General features: G+C 43.5%; 2 protein-coding genes across 2 annotated transcripts in view; both read left to right on the plus strand.

The window, feature by feature from the left end:
• LOC308318779 (uncharacterized protein) overlaps nucleotides 1–17,704 on the plus strand; it is a gene marked incomplete at its 5' end in the record, with an annotated part of 473,522 nt that overhangs the window by 326,792 nt on the left and 129,026 nt on the right. The gene's annotated exons all lie outside the window — the stretch shown is intronic.
• Nucleotides 9,040–11,061, plus strand: LOC308318430 (protein S100-A1-like; the record flags this gene model as incomplete). Its single annotated transcript, XM_080767985.1, has 2 exons — nucleotides 9,040–9,204; nucleotides 10,831–11,061. The coding sequence occupies 2 exons, from the start codon at nucleotides 9,040–9,042 to the stop codon at nucleotides 10,993–10,995; spliced, it is 330 nt and encodes a 109-aa protein (XP_080624111.1). The 3' UTR covers nucleotides 10,996–11,061.

A 17,704-nucleotide genomic window follows, 5' to 3' on the forward strand; every position in this document is an offset into this window, starting at 1 on the left:
TGACCTTGAAATGACTTTATCATCATCTAACAGGAGAGTGAACAATTGACTTTGACCTTGACTTTTGGGGTTGAACTTTGTTTCATATCCGTAACTGTTTTTGCCTTTTGTTTATTTCTTCAATAATGTCATAAACATCACTTTCAGTCTCTTGGGTTCGTCACGGTGTCAATGTAAATTCCTTCCACCATACGCCTATTTCTGAAAACAGTACTAGTCCATATATATTCTTATATAAGTATATGCTTGCTATACATTTCCCTGCCCTGCCTTTTTCTAAAGGCAGGTGTTTGGGTCAATTTCACCTGTGTTTAGTGATAGAGAACAATCCCATGCACACACCCACAATGGAATGGACAATGGACACAATGTTGCTTTTTAGCAACAATTACTAAATTATTTAAAAAAAATCTGTTCTTTTTTCACCTAAACGTCATCAGTGATGTTCATTGCAATGCCATTTCAATGCCATTGGTCATGATATTTGCATACAAATACCCCCCACAGAGGCTGAAATTCACACAAATTAAAAATGTCTGGACGCGATTTTGATTTTTTTTAACCTAAGACTTTTGACCTTTACCCTAATAAAAGTAGGTACAATAATTGTAATATATGTTTTTTTGTGATCATTAGAATGTCTAGAACATGTTTTATTCATTATTGTGAAAGATATCCCCCAAATGCAAATTATTAATTTATTATATTATTATGTAATTATTATACAATCAAACTTTATTATTTTATTTAGTCCAAGTAGTACAAAGTAGTAGTAAGGTTGACATCTATTTTTTGCAAGTAGAAATGAATGCGGGTCTTAGAGGGTTAAAGGAATATAAAACATTGGGTGAAATATACCCGGGTGTAGTGATGGTTTGACAAAAGTTACGCACAGTGTTCAATTCATAGTATGCAGTTTATTTTAAAAAGTAATTAATACCAGATGATCAAGGCTTGACAAAAGGTTTGATTATACAATTATTATACAATGGGACTTTTTATGTGTCTCTCATCTCAGGCTACTATGTATGTGTAAATGTAAAAATGTTTTATGTGTAAAACATATATATAAAATTATAGCAAAGGTTTGCCACATGGAGAAGCCTATATTTGTACAATGTGTGGAAAAGCTTTAAAGGTAAAGTATTTTGGGGAAGCCCATTTTGTATGTAGGCCTACGTGTGGAAAAAAAAACTTGGTGCAGTTAGTATTGGGGATGGGCTGTGGATGGGGGGGGGGGGGTGGTGGTGGGTAATTGATTGATTGATTGATTTATTGATTTATTACATTTCAAGTGCAACTCAATACAAAAACTGTTAACTGTGAGTGGACGACACCATAAAGCATTACACTTGTTGTTTACAATAGGGCCCACCATTTTCAATTAATCAAAACATTTAGAGTATAAATATACTATATAGTCAAAACAGGAAATCATCATAGAGGACGTAAAAAGGGAAAAGATACATATACAGTGAGGGGGAAAAGGGGTGGGTGGGGGATTCAGATTTTACGGGGGGCAGTTTCGAATTGCAGCCGTCCTATAGGTGTCCTTTGAGAGCAGTTTTGAAGGAGTCAAGGGATTCGCATGTCTTAGTGCACGCTGGTATAGGTAATTGGTTTTCTCCTTTGATGCGATGTGAATATTTCTGATGCCCGTAAACCTCAATCTTAGCAGGCATATACAGTAATATACGGTAATATACTGTGATGGTATACAATTCGGGAGTTTGTTGGAAAGTTTAACGGGAGTTTCCTGTAAAATACACATCCGTATTCCGTGCTTTTTGCGCAGTGAGAGAATGTCGAAGAAAACAATTTTACAAAAGGGGACCATTTAAAACAAAATATGCCATTGCATAATTTTGGAATCGGATTGCCAACGGGCTTGGGTGGCTTTCACCTTAATTTTATATTGTTTCTGGAGGGACAGACAGTATAGGCTGACGGGAAATGGGGAGAGAGATGGGTGGAAGACATGCAGTAAAGGCCGTCGGGATCGGGAGTCGAACCCGCGGCCACACTGCCAGACTGGATCACCAGCCGAGGTGCCTGGACCGCTGAGCCACGGCCCAGGCCGCATCTAAACTCTTTGCATGACATAACGGGCGCGCCCTCTGCTCACTAAAAGAACAGCCAATCCACGAGCTGTTTTCGCCGCGCGTGAGGTTATAATGAGGAGTAATTGTGAAGCGGGCCGTCCTTTCCATTACGTGATTGGCACGCCCCTCTGGCTACGTGCCGCGCCCAGCTGACATAAATGACACCTGCTTCTTGAAGCCATTTGCTGGCCTTTCTAAATATAGTCAGCTGTCTGTCACAGTCTGCAGCATCTATCCATCCATCCTGTGTGTGTGTGTGTGTGTGTGTGTGTGTGTGTGTGTGTGTGTGTGTGTGTGTGTGTGTGTGTGTGTGTGTGTGTGTGTGTGTGCGTGCGTGCGTGTATTTGTGTGTGTGTCCGTCCACCAGCATCTCCCCATTGAAAGCAGATACGCCTGTATACATGTCAGATTGTCCATGCAGCAGGACACACATATGGCACACGCACGCACGCACACACACACACACACACACACACACACACACACACACACACACACACACACACACACACACACACACACACACTCTAGGTGCAACGTTAGACACGCGGGGCCCCCGGCCGCAGTACACTGACACACACACTAATTATAACAGCAGGTGCCACAATTAGCACTCAGGCTGACATCGGGTCACAAAAGGGAGATGCAACATGAAAGACGCGGTGACGCCTGCGGGCAATTTGTCCATAGTTACATAGGCTTACCTCTGTCTGTCTGTGTGTGTGTGTGTGTGTGTGTGTGTGTGTGTGTGTGTGTGTGTGTGTGTGTGTGTGTGTGTGTGTGTGCGTGCGTGCGTGCGTGTTTGCGTGAAAAGTGTGCATTGCCACTGCCCTCACGACGATTACGATTACCGTAGATTAGATTATACGATGCATCACGTCGTAGTATATATATATACATATACATATATATATATATATATATATATATATATATATATATATATATATTTCCGTTCTCTCTCTCTCTCTCTATATATATATATGGTGGAGCCTGCGGAATCCACCACTCCTGAATGAAGTGTCTGGTGCAACGCACAGGTCCTTGCTGTACTCCTGGTAAAAGCAGGAGTGGGCCTGGTGAGCCGTAGGAGAGGCCCGGACTGGAGGCAACCCACAGAGCCCACATGCCAGTAGTGTATACCTCTCAGTCCCGGCATAGTAGTTCCGGAGTGGTTCCAATGGATTGGAACTGTCTTTCCCTAGTGGGTCTGATCGAGGAGGGTATAGCTATACTGGGACATAAGTCGGGACTGGATCACCCCGGCTGGGTCACCCAAGTGAGGGGTATAATGTTTGCGAGACCCGAAACCCCGATGACCTTGGGATACATCACTGAGGATACGTCCCAGTTGCATCCATGCGATGTATTTCCGTTCTCTCTCTCTCTCTCTCTCTCTCTATATATATATATATATATATATATATATATATATATATATATATATTCATTCCTACTCTCACCTAAGGTTATGAAGTGTGGGTCATGACCGAAAGAATAAGGTCGCGAATATAAGCGGCCGAAATGAGTTTTCTTAGACGGGTGGCTGAGATAGGGTGAGAAGTTCAGTCACACGAGAGAGACTCGGGGGAGAACCGCTGCTCCTTCGCCTGGAAAGGAGCTAGCTTAGGTGGTTCGAGCATCTGGTTAGGATGCCTCTCGGGCGTCTCCCTATAGGGAGGTCCTCGATGCACGTCCCACTGGGAGGAGACCCCGGGGCAGACCAAGGCACAGTTGGAGGAAACACATCGACTCACTGGCCATGGAACGTCTCGGGATCCCCCAGGAGGAAGTCACTGATGTTGCAAGATATGGCTCCCCCATATCTTGCAAGTATGATCGAACCCTACAAACCCTACCGCGCACTCAGATCAGCCAACGCAGGGAAGCTGGAAGTACCTTCACTAAAAACGCCGGGACAACGCTCCACACGTCCCAAACTCTTCCTTCTGGCTCCACAACTTTGGAATGCACTTCCCATTACAATCAGAACTGCAGCCTCACTCCCAATCTTCCAGACACACACACACACACACACACACACACACACACACACACACACACACACACTCTCACACGTCCAGGACAGGCTTCAAAACTCAGACGTACAGTAATTGGCTCAGATCTGAACCCATTCATGTGATTTGGTGTCATAATAGGAACCCGTTGCATCCGCATTGCTGAATTGATTTTGTCTTTTACACCACTAGTATGTGCGTGCGTGCATGCGTGCGCATGTAACCCTACATAGCCCTTGTATTACTGTAGGGACAGTATAGTGACTTCAACATTGTTGCCTCATGGATCACACCAGTGTCAGTTACTTATTATACCTCATGTCAGGGTTCCCCAATAGGCGGCCCGCGGGCCATTTGCGGCCCTGCAAGGAACACCTGCCCGGCCCTCACCAACCCCTATAGCTTATGTATAAACATATAATCCTTAGTCATATTCCATCAAGGGCTTTTGGAGAGGGCTTTTGGAGAGTGAAAGTGAGACTCCGGTCACTTTATTGCAGTGTGTGTGTGTGTGTGTGTGTGTGTGTGTGTGTGTGTGTGTGTGTGTGTATGTGTGTGTGTTCAGCTGATGCTTGCTGATGCTCGTTAATGCATCAAGGAAGGAAATTATATTTCTTCAACGGTCAAATAGGTCTTCTACATCTATTCTGAGATTAATGAATACATCTAAGAAAAACAACATTTGCAAGCGCGCGCATGAACGCCGTGGTCACTCGTCCTGTAGACATAATTTGGCCCTTGGGGAAAACAAATTGGGGAATCCTGCCTTTTTTCTTTTTTTAATTTTTAATCAAAGGTGGGAGTAATTTGTTCTAATTGCTCCTATATCTTGCAGAATTGAATTGTATCTATTATAATCTTAATTCATTTTTAAAGTGCCCTGATGCACTCACTCACTATTTATTTTTATTCTGTAAAGCACTTTTACAGAAAAATTGCCTTGCCTTGCTTATGAGGGCTAAGCAGTTGACACACGCACCTCACAGTAGAAATGGTTGTTGTTTTATGGGAGTTGGCCTTACGTTACAAAAAGGGAAAGATTGAGGTGGCGGTTCCAGTTTGGTTTAGATAGGTTAAAGACAAAAACGGCATTCATAAAATGTGTATGTGCTCAAAAGTATAGTTGTGTGTGTCTCTGTCTGTCTGTGCGCGCGCGCGTGTGTGTGTGTGTCTGTGTGTGCGCGTGTGTGCATGTGCGCGTGTGTGCGTGTGCACGTGCGTGTGTGGGCGCATTCGTGTGTGTCCGTCCAGCCATGCATCCGTGCTGTGTGTGTGTACTCTGGTATTACTATTACTTTTGAGAGACCAATTGTCCCACACACACAAAGTAGGCCTATAGCACACACACGCACACCCCCGCGCGCGCACGCGTGGTGGTGGCGGCGTTGTTGTTGTTGTAAACAGAGAAGTCGCAAAATGAGAAAGAGGAGCATTTGGTGGGGGGAGGGGAGGGGAGGGGGTGGAGGGGGTGAGTGAGCGACAGGTGGGTTGGAGGCCGAGGAAAGGTGAGGAGAGGGGGAGGGGTGCAGGTATAGGGGAGGGAGGGAGGAGACATCGGGAGGTGTATTTAAGATGGAGTCCCCCCCTTCACATCTCCACACACCACAGCAGTCTCTGGTCCTCTCTGATCCTCCCGTCTCCATCTCTGTCGTCAGAAACCCCGCAAGGTCAGCACCACTCACTCCTCCTCCACCAACTCAGGTAAGAAACGGAAAATCATGGTTTAGAGCACAGAGATTTTGTTGAGCCCTATATAAGGTGCTTTGACGCAACACTGGGAGGCACTGTTTTTGTTGTTTTGTGTGCAATTTATTCACCCCCCAAATTGTTTCTCTTACTTTTGGTTTGTGTCGTGAGCGTGAGTGGATTTCACACGACATCCACTCATGATTAATTTTTGGTCTTCGGAGTCTTCGGAGCAAGATTGCATTTTCTCTACAGATGCGAGTGTCAAGGCATCAAACTATATAAACTATATAGTTTGATGTGGAAAAAAACTTGACGCATTTTGTTATCATTTTATTCGTCGCCTTATGTTGGGTAAAGAAGAGCTTTACCCAACGTTTTTTTTTAACTCTTGTTTCCTGTGAGAGGTTGTTGTCAGGAACAAACTAAATGAAACAAAGGGATGCATATATATATGTGTGCGTGTGTGTGTGTGTGTGTGTGTGTGTGTGTGTGTGTGTGTGTGTGTGTGTGTGTGTGTCTGTATAGTATACCTTGTTCCACTGGGTTGGGTGCTGACTGTCGCGCACCAGAAACAGCAGATTGTCCAGCTCACAACACACAGTCACATTGGAAACAGCAGATTGTCCAGCTCACAACACACAGTCACATTGGAAACAGCAGATTGTCCAGCTCACAACACACAGTCACATTGGAAACAGCAGATTGTCCAGCTCACAACACACAGTCACATTGGAAACAGCAGATTGTCCAGCTCACAACACACAGTCACATTGGAAACAGCAGATTGTCCAGCTCACAACACACAGTCACATTGGAAACAGCAGATTGTCCAGCTCACAACACACAGTCACATTGGAAACAGCAGATTGTCCAGCTCACAACACACAGTCACATTGGAAACAGCAGATTGTCCAGCTCACAACAGACAAGTCACATTGCGACTGAGGTTGACCATCCGTTGTGAGCTTACATTCTTGCTGTATTTATGAATCTCGCTTCACTGTTCAAATGTTGTTTCTTTAACCCAGTAGATTGTGATAGTGTAGGGCTTGATGAAATGCTTGATGTCATTCCATTTGACCCTAAAAAAAAGGCCTGTAAATTGTAGATGACAAACTTTATGAGTATAATTTTTCTCTCAGTACAAGGCAGAGAACAGGATCCTATAATCATTTAGACTCACTCCGATGCAAAAGCGCTCTCCAAACAGGACTATGTTTTTTCTTACTTTAAAAAAAAGATTTAACATTTTAGTGCATAACGTTTGGGGTATTCGTCCATCAGATCAGTTTGACGACTGTTTTTCGTCTGTGGTACTCATATATGTTTTTTCTCTGATTGCATTGGAGTGAGACAGAACATCCTGGCCTCCTGTTTTAACTTATACAGTACGTTTAACAGTACACTTACAGTTCTGCTTGTAAAGTGCATTGCTCTTATTCTTACTCTGAGCTTGTCAACGGCAGCTATATTATGCAATACTTGTGTTGGTGACTCTATTCTGCTTCATCCGCGCCCCTTTGCACAGAAGGTTAGTTTCAGCAGTGCAGCAGTTGTTTCTCTAACCGTGTGCCAGCCCGTGTGAGGTCGGTGGGCACATAGAGCTGAACAAAACACACCCACAAGCTGTGTTTGCAGGCCGCTGTGAAAAGGGTCTATGAATAAAAATCATTATTGTCACCGAAGGACATTTATACAGAACCATCCAATCGGCGGGGCAGTTTGTTTAATGCCGCTGATGGCTGAGGGGGCATACTCCTACTGAAACTGACCTTTTTTCCCATGGCAAGGTTCTGTATATTTGTCCGGATGGCATGAGGTTATAAATAGCGATACAGAGGATGATCAGTGTCATTTGATATCGAAAGTGCTAGTTATATGACCAGTGTAAAATGACTTATATTGGATCTCTAGTCCCTTCCTAACATTTTAGTCTAGTTTGTATTTGTCGACAAAATCGACAGTATATTTAGTCATAGTTTTAGTCATCGCGGCTTCGTTTTTATTTAGTTTTTATGTCGTTCTCGTCAGTGGAAAAAGGCAGTCGACGTACATTTTCCGTCATAGCATTAGTCGACGAACACTGTAATCAAGCCAAAGGCTTGGGGTGACATGCGATTGACAGACAGGTTGACTGACAGGCGGGTTAAATCAGCGGCGTATAGCCGGGGTCTGATATGGGTCAGAGGAAGCGCATAGGGAGCTCTACAACTTGTTTTCGCGGCGCTCAGAGCTCAGGTTGCTCAGCTTATCTGTTGGCGCTCTGGTTGGAACAGCTGTTCCGGGGGCGAGGGGGGGGTTCTCGTTTCATTCTTATCGGCTACTTGGCTCACATGTCTCTCTCCTCTCCTCCTGTCCCTCAGAGCTTAAACTGTGGGGACGCTCGCGAGGGCTATATAGGCTCACGTCATGTGGAAGAAACCAGCCAAGGTCACAAACAACGTTAAGAGAGAAGACACGCTTCCCATCCCCCCCCCTAATCTGTAATCAGATCTGCCGGAAAGAAGGGTTGCCACTTACATTAGCTGGCATCATGACGCAAACCATGCAGCCTCCTCGCGCCACAACAATGTAGTTCAGTGTCTTATACACTTGTCAGAGTATAGAACCCAAACGAGTGGTTGGATGACCGATGTTGTGCTCTAAGGTGTTTGGGTACACCTATAGGGCTACTCATACAAACAACATTGTGGGCTTCAGACATGTTTTCATATACAAAATACGAGTGTTTTTGTTTAATTTAATTTTTGTAAGCTTTCCAATTATTTTAATTGTTTATATTGAAATATAAAGATTCACTTTTTTTTCTTTTTTTCTTCGTTTGTCCAGATTTTTTTCAGCAATTTTCCTTTCCCCCGAAAATAACATCCTTGTGATAATGGTATAGATAGATAGATAGATAGATTTCTTTATTTTTGTGTCATGCACCAAAGGCGCCCAGCCCACATGGACTTACAGGACACACCACATCATTGCCTCAATATTGCATTGTGTACAATAAACAGATCTGTTTTGTTGACATTCCCCCCCTACTCAACTGCTCCACCTGCTGGTTGATTTCAGTACTACATTTTCCAATATTCGCAAAATCAGAAGAGGGTAAAAAGGATTTCAGACAGAATGAATGGCATATAACTGTAGGAACGCCCTCCAATCTAACCCATCGCCGTCTTTTCTTTTGTCTTCGTTCCCTTCCCTTCCCCACCTCCTCCTCTCCTCCTCTCTATAGAATGTCTGGTCTTAACTCCGGCGAGGACGCCTCGGCCCTGGAGAACGCCATGCAGCTCATGATCCAGACGTTTCACAAGTACTCGGGCAAAGAGGGCGACAAGTACACGCTGAGCAACGCCGAGCTCAAGGACATGCTGGTGTCCGAGCTGGGAAACTACCTGGGAGTAAGTGTCTCTCTCTCTACTGCGGCTGCCGCTATAATACTAGGGGTTCTCAACGTTTTTTTTGGCTGGAGGACCCACCGAAAATACTTTGGCTCAAATTCAACACACGCGTTCCACACACACACCACCACAGGGAGTGCAGTGCCCGGTAGGGGTGTAACGTTACATTTCAACAGCGATACGATACATGGTTGACGATACGATACATGGACGATATTGGTTCATTATATGGCCATCCGATACGATTCCATGATTTGAAATCGATACGGTGACTATTTAAAATGCATTATTTTAAACTAAGTAATTAAACCCCTCTTTCTATTTTCTCCTATAAATTTGCTAATTACCACGAACAAAAATGTAGTATTGATACAATCAATTATTTTGCTTATAGCAAAACGATTCCATACCGATTATTTGCATTGCAAAACGACACGATACACAATAGACAATGTTGCTGTTTTCATTTCGATATACTTTGATTCTTGAAATTAAATTGATTTTTCGATGCAGTTACTATAATCCCGGTGTCGAGTCGATCACACCCGTGTGAAGTGAGGGGCGCTCTTATATCATCACAAATGGTCATGCTCATTCTGGCCGGTCACAATTTGCGCCCTTGTCTTCAATGTTTGTGTGTTTACACACGTTTGTGTTTACGCAAACCCACAAAAGTGTCTATAGAAATTCACGTTGTGTTCAATGTTTGTGTTTTATACACACAGACCCTCAAAGCTGGACATATAGGAGTTTGTTTGCGCTGCTTTCACCGTTTGTTTTTTCCTGTACTAAATAAAACACTTGATACTATTACTATACTACAATGACTATTATAAGGATCGGCTTGGCACACATTTTGTTGGTGTTTTAAGCATTATGTCATACTTTAGCTATTGAAAAATAGCAGATCTACAAGCTCGTAGCGCGGCAGGTCTGCTATTTTCGAAAAAAAAGTGAAAATGCGGCGCAAATCTTTGAATATATATTCTTTCAGAGCGAACATTTTTAACTCAAATATGGGGGTCCCTGGAACAACATATTCTCAGATGGGTGTCGGCGGCCAATTACATATAATCTTGGGGGTTTCCTTGACATGAACATGTTTGAGAACCACTGACACAGAAACATGAGGTTTTTCAAGAAAACGGTCGGGATTGAGAAGACATTTTGTAGAATCCATATAAACACTATGGTATTGATTCATTTAATGTATAGCCTACTAGATGATACTTAACACTCTAATTACCACCTGTTCTTCACTGACAAGCTCATTAGAGACCGCTGACTCATGTGAACCTATTTCAAAACTGTGTGAGTGAACTATATAGAATAGAGTCCATTTAAGGAATGACCATCTCTTGTTACTCCTTGAAACTCTGTATACACTCCTGAAAGTATAAAATATGTTTTGGGGGATGTGTGTGTGGGGAGTTCGGAGGGAAGCTCTGGAGGGAGACACTATAGTCTCTCTCTGGTGTGATGACATATACAATAAAGAATGGGAGTTTGAATCCTGATGGTTGAGTCTGCATGCTTCTACCTGATGTTGTTTACTTACTAATAGTGAGACCGTTAATTTCCATTGCAGTCACTAATAATCACACTGTGTGTCCCCCCGTGGTTCAGCAAGCCCAGGACAAAGAGGCGGTGGAGAAGGTGATGGGCGACCTGGACACCAACAACGACGGCGAGGTGGACTTCACCGAGTTCATCATCCTCGTCGGAGCGCTCACCGTGGCGTGCAACGACTTCTTCCTCGAGTACAACGACAAGCAGGAGAAGAAGAAGTGAATGTGTATGTGTGTGCGCGGCGCGCTTCGCCCACTCGCGCACGCACGCACACGCACAACCACACACACACACACACACATACACACACACACACACACACACGTAGCCTTATATACGCACAAACTCACACGCTGCGACATCGGAAAGGTTGTGGCAGGGAAAGGAGTGTCACAATGCGACGCTCTGCAAAAAGGCCATTTCTGTCATGGACTTGAATATACACACGTGTACGCTGTGTGCTCGAGTTTTGTGTGTGTGTGTGTGTGTGTGTTTGTGTGCGTGGGAGTGAGTGTGTGTTCATGTGCGGTGTTCCAAGCTGTATAATTATCTCCGAGTGACCAATGACCGCAATCGGATCATTTCTATATCGATAATTGAATGTCGGATTCGATTATACTGTTGAATTTATATGGAATGTAATGTCTGTCACTCTCAGCTGTCTTTTCGTTCATTTTGTAAACTTTTCTTTTTTTCTTTTTGTCCGTTCATGATTAAAAGCTGTTTGTCCTGGATGCAATAAACCATGACATTTAACAAATAACTCTGGTGTAATATGTTAAAACTCCATAAAGGTGACATGTCGCATGTAGGGTCGTCATGGTCTGCCTCTCTACAGACCACATGATCTCCTTGTCAGCCACTCCCACATTCCTTCTCTCAGTCCGAGTTACTCACCTGTCCCCACTCCCTGACCAGTCCATTGCCCACAAACCTGTGAACAATTCTCTAATCAAACCTGCTCCCTATAAGACTGGACTCTTCCCATACACACACTGCCAGTCAGTGTTGTCCCTGAACGCCGTTCAACGAACAATCGTTCACGAACGCGTTCATATTTTGGGTGAACGTGAACGGAATGTACTGTATTTGTTCTTGACAGACGTCATTGTGAACGCGTTTCTGGCGTGTGTGGGCTGTGAACGTCCCTTTCTCACGTTCAACTTCGTTCAAGAGTGAGTGTTTCCATAGAGCCTTCCAGACAAACTCCCTGTTAAAACACACCCTAAACAGGACTTAATATCTTCCACGTCAGTGTGGAGGAGCATAATATTTAATCTGCTTCATCTAATCCTTCCCACTATAGCCTCCATTATTCTATTAATCCAGCACTGGAAAGTAGCTAAGAATAGTTATAGTGGCAACTGGACAACTCACCCCTTTTCGAACGTTGATCAAAATAACAATTCTTCTATCGGAATCGTATCGGGAGCCGAAATACGGGATGAGACCTAGTATCAGTTAAGATCCAAAATGGAAACGCGCACATCTCAAAAAAGGTTCCTATAGTATCAATATTACTGTATATCCATATCATGATATTAGACTGGATTAGTCTGTGATTTGGGATATTGTACTATTGTGATATGACACAAACGTGATCTATAAAATAAATAATCAGATCTGGAAAAATCGGGATTGGCAGATACTCAAAATCAAATGATCGGGACCAGTGTTAGTTTTAGTCATAGGTCACATTCTCACCTAATACTTCGGTAGACTCAATGCGTATGGGCAGAGAATTTGGGATTCTTGCATATTGGAAACGCAGCAGAGGGGAACTTTATCAATGTGTTCCATTAATAAACTAGCCTACACAGTGAAAAATATGGTGATAAAATTACACTCATAACGTGCATGTGTCGTGCCGTCTGGGACTGGACCCCCCTCTCTCTCTACGCACGCAGCCGCCACGCACTGTTCTTTTGGGCATGGAGGCACAGCGCTGAGCACACACTGATATAACAGACAGCAGCGCAAAATGTTTACAAGTTTATCGAGATGAAAGTCCCTACTCCCCAGTCCCCACACAGTGACAGTACTCCATTTTTACGGCACGCACAGACAGACAGAATATTCTGTAGGCTATAATAGATTGCAGTGTTTTTATATAAGCAGTGTTTTCTTAAGCAATTGATCAATGTACTCGTCCTCATTTCGATCAGGGCTTCAGCCTCCTCATTCAACCACGTCTATCCACGGTAACGGGACATCTTTGCGCTGCGTAAAATATGCCTTCTCCGTCTCCAACTGTGTTCAGCTCCTCACCCGCCACATTGTTTGCTTCATTTCCTTTATTTACTGCGGATTGCATTCACACCTGCACCGAATCGTAATCAAGTGCGATTGGAAGCGAAGCGAAACCCCCGTTTTAGCTCGGAGTAAAATGCGGTTCTTTGATAGGATTCGAATGAGCCTTAATTCACACCTGCCAAACGAAGTGCACTTTCTGAAAAAGCGCAGCAGGATTCGTTTTAATCGCAGCAAAGCTCTCTGGTGTGAATGTTTTAATTTAGTTTCAGTCACAATTTTGTCACGTGGAATGTTTTAGTTTTTTGTTTCGACTAAATACCATCAGATTTTTGTCGTCTTAATCTACAGGTGATTTGGTCGACTATCAGATCAGATCTACAAGCTCACAAAGCGTCGCAGTGCGACGCGTTGTGAGCTTGTAGATCGGCTATTTTCAGAATGCAACCGAGTATAAAATGACTTATACTGGATCTCTTGTCCACTAGTCCCTTCCAAACATTTCAGTCTAGTTTTTATTGGTTGACGAAATTGTCAGCATAATTAAAATAAATAATTTAGTCTTTGTTTTAGTCATATAGCTTAGTTTTCATTTAGCTTCAATTTAGTCAATTTAGTCAGTGAAAAAAGGTAGTCGACGAACATTTTTCGTCTTAGTTGACAAAATCAACACTGATCGGGACATCCCTAAAACAAAGCATTGACGACATGCATATACAAGGAAATAAGTACAAAAGGTGTAAAGTGCACTGATAATAGAGCGTCGCAGTCCCGCCCCCTTTCATGACAACGCCAGGCCCAGGAAATGATACCCAATGCATTTTTCCCCATAGACATTTCAAAAAGTATTTATTTAAAGACGGTTACGCCGTGGACAAAGCCAACTCATGACAACAAACACAATATTTTGGACCAAACGAATAATTACAAAGAAGAAAAACAACAAAAAAAGTGTTTTTCTTCTTTCTAATTATTTGTTCGGCCCAAAGAAATGTGTTTGTTCTCATGATTTGTCACGACAAGAGTTTAAAAGGTCTTTAAATAAATACTTTATGAAATGTCTATGAGGAAAATGGCCCTGGTAGGGGGGCGGGACTGCGGCGCTCTATACATCGGAGTCATCATTTTTCGACCGCGGTCGAGGTCGTGGATATCACGCCAGACTTTCCAGTCCTTCATTGCCATCCCCAGTTCCTGCTTACTGATGCCTGTGTCCCTAGCGATGACATCAGGGAACGACGGTTTTCTACCTCTGGTCTTCTTTGAGGCAGGACTCCAGAGAAGAGGGGAAGATATAACCTCATAACACATCCGAGTACTTGTTCCACCACTGTCCAAAATCATGGTATCTGATCAGAACAGAGAGACTGGTACGTTGCTCTTCATGTGTGGACAGTGGGAGGATTAAGGGCCCTGATGCTGACCCAATAGCTTCAGTCCTTGCTGCGTCTGTGTGGGAGGATTGCTTCTTTTCCTTTACACGTCCAGTAAACTGATACAATAGAAAACAAACTGGGAGCACGTCGTCAAGCCCAGGGAGATTAAAAGATTTACCGCCAGCACTATTTAAGCAACACGAAAAAGGACACATCAGTTCACAGTGACATCGTTGTTCCCGAAGACGCAAGACTGGTTGGAACTGAAGTCCGATCGAAGCCAAGCTGAACTCTACAGGTGTGGTGTATTCTATTGTGTCTGTCTGTCTGTCTGTCTGTCTATCTGTCTGTCTGTCTGTCTGTCTGTCTGTCTGTCTGTCTGTCAATATTTTTTTATATGTTATGAAAAGCGTGGGACTAAAAGCTTTGAAAATACTGACATAATGACAAGTTGCAACAATATGTTGGGTGTAATGTGTTCTGTACTGTTTTGATACAATAACAGTATAGATATACATGATGTTAATGCTGCGAAATGTGAACGTGCCAACCTGTGATCAACCCAAAATTAAAAAGGATAGGAAAGAAACGGCTTAACGATTATTATTTTTTAATCATTTTTATTCTTACATTCTAGGGCTTACAGTATATAGCGTGAAAGAAAAGTAGCAGGTATGTACACGGGGCGCCGGTGGCTCAGGGGTAGAGTGGCTGGATGTGAGCCCAGTTCGAACCCGTGCTCCCCCAGAGTTAGTGTCGGAAGTGTCCTTGAGCAAGACACTGAACCCCTAATTGCTCCTGATGTGCAGGTTGGTGCCTCGCATGGTTTCCGCGTGAGTGTGTGTGTGAATGGGTGAATGTAATGCACAATCTATGTAAAGCGCCTTGGATAAAGGCGCTATATAAATGCACCATAATAAACAAGTAACCATTTTACATGAGGTGCAAAAAAATGGTACAGTGCTTCCATACAGATGTAACACTTTCCTGACCTTTTCCTGTCAGTTCTCTGACTGTACAATGCATGTTTTCCCTGCAGGTTTCATTCACTGACCAGCCTTAAGTTGCTTTGCTGCTGAAAAAGAAGTGTCACTCCTGAACAATTCTACGATTCCAGCAGAGGAACGTATATTCTATTCAGGTAATCGGTGTCGATATCGTCGACTAAAACTAAGACGAAAAATGTCCGACAACCTTTTTTCACTGATGAAAGCTAAATGGAAACTAAATTAAAACTAAGCTATGACTAAAACTAAGATTAAATATACTGACAATTTCGTCAACAAATAAAAACTAGACTAAAATGTTAGGAAGGGACTATAGTGGACAAGAGATCCAGTTATTTTACACTTGGTTGCATGCTGAAAATAGCCGATCTACAAGCTCACAAGCTGCGACACGTTGTGAGCTCGCATCAAGGTCCGCTGAAACACATTTTAGTCAACTATAGATTTAGTCGAGTAAAATCTTATGATATTTAGTCGACTAGAAACTAAATGAAAACTATTCAAGGACACTATGACTAAAACTAAAATAGAAATTTGCTGCCAAAAACAACACAGGTAATCTTTATAGACCTGTAAGTGCAAATGTATGCACCCCTTTCGCACCGACAACATTCTGACGACGCAAAGACAATCGTACTATAAATTTGCCACGTCTCTGTGTGTCTGCGTGCGTGCATGTGTGTGTGCACGGTTGTAATGCACGTAACTCGAGTGCCGTTTGCCCCACCGACTTCACATTCGACACACGCGTTCCACACCCCCGCAGGGAGTGCAGTGCCGGGCATCGAGTCGGTCGGACCCACGGTTCTCCGGAACCACCACAAAAGGCTCTGGTCAGGCTCTGCCAGTGGGCCTAATCAGCCTAAATCCCCTCCTCAACTGTGCAATGTCCAGCCTCTGCCTCAGCCAATTGATTGCCGTGGCAACCCCACACCTGCAAATTGATTAATTAACCACTCCCCTTTTCACAGTCAGTTTGCACTCTTCACACACAGGGACACAGACAGACAGTTAAAACGGGTGCTATTAAAATCATCACAACTCACAATTAATGTGGTCCATGGTTGTTAGAAATGTAGTTGTTACGTCATGTGATCATTATATAGGCTTGTCAATGACATCCACGTACACCGCCACATACAGAGATTTCATACACAACTGCAATAGGCCATGACGTGTGTGACCTTGACGTGCAGACTGCTCCCCCCCTGGTGGTATGCCCATGTACCGCACCTGGCTAGTGAGGATCATGCAGCTGCTGGTCGTCATGGCAGCAGTGCTGGGGCTGTTGGGGGCGGAGCCGCCGTGCAAAGGTGAGTGTGACAGACGGGCCAAGCAGATGGTGGTGGAGGCCTGCGGGACCATCAACACCTTCGAGTGCGCCGGACGCTGCTACCTGAAGGTATACCGCTCTCCTTTCCTAACCCTTGAACGATTGTTATTTTTTTTTTTATATCTTTTTTATCCCACGATTTTGTAACCCATTTTTCACCCCGGTGTCAATCATCTAATGTGATCCTGGGCTCTACACACCCTCTGCCAACCTGGGGAGAGCAACGAACTTAACTTATGCTTCCTTCATGCTTGAGTGTCCAAGTTGCTCCTTTACACCTGACAGGGGGGAGCTTCCCTGGTTGGACGTAGCGCTATTTGGTTCCAAACTTTTATTTAGCTGGGGACCCCCTGGAACTCCCTCAAGGACCCCTGGGGGTCCCCGGAACCCGGTTCAACAGTAAATATCTACAGTATGTCCACACACAGGGGAAGCATACAGGCACACAGATATGTTAAGTACAGTACAATACTTTGCCAGCCTTTCTGACTCAGGCAGATAGTGATTTTTCACTTCTTTCAACCATAAGAATCAAAGGTTTGTTACATCTAACGTGGGAAAGCCCTTTTTTGTGGAAAAAAGATTTAGGGCTCCATTTTCGTCACCTCTAAACGCCTTATCCCTAAACTTCTTTGCCTTTTAAAAAAATAATTGGCTAAACATTTTTTTATAGTTAAAAGTCTACAAGCTCACAACGTGTCAATGTAGATAAAAAAAATAGTAAAAAAAAAAAAAAAAAAAGGCAAAGAAGTTTAGGGATAAGGGGTTTAGCGGTGACGTAAAAAAGGAGCCCCTAAACTTTAACCATTTCCTGCCTTGATCTCCTTTTTTTCCTTAACGACACAATGGGAACTGTAAAACCGTGATGTGACAATGAAAGCTCTCTCATTATGAATTACGAATAATGATGACTCGAGGCTAATAATAATAATAATAACGGCGATATTATTCCGACAACTGTATTA

This window comes from Protomyctophum bolini (genome assembly GCF_963924005.1).
Source record: "Protomyctophum bolini genome assembly, chromosome: 7".
Lineage (NCBI taxonomy): Eukaryota > Metazoa > Chordata > Actinopteri > Myctophiformes > Myctophidae > Protomyctophum > Protomyctophum bolini.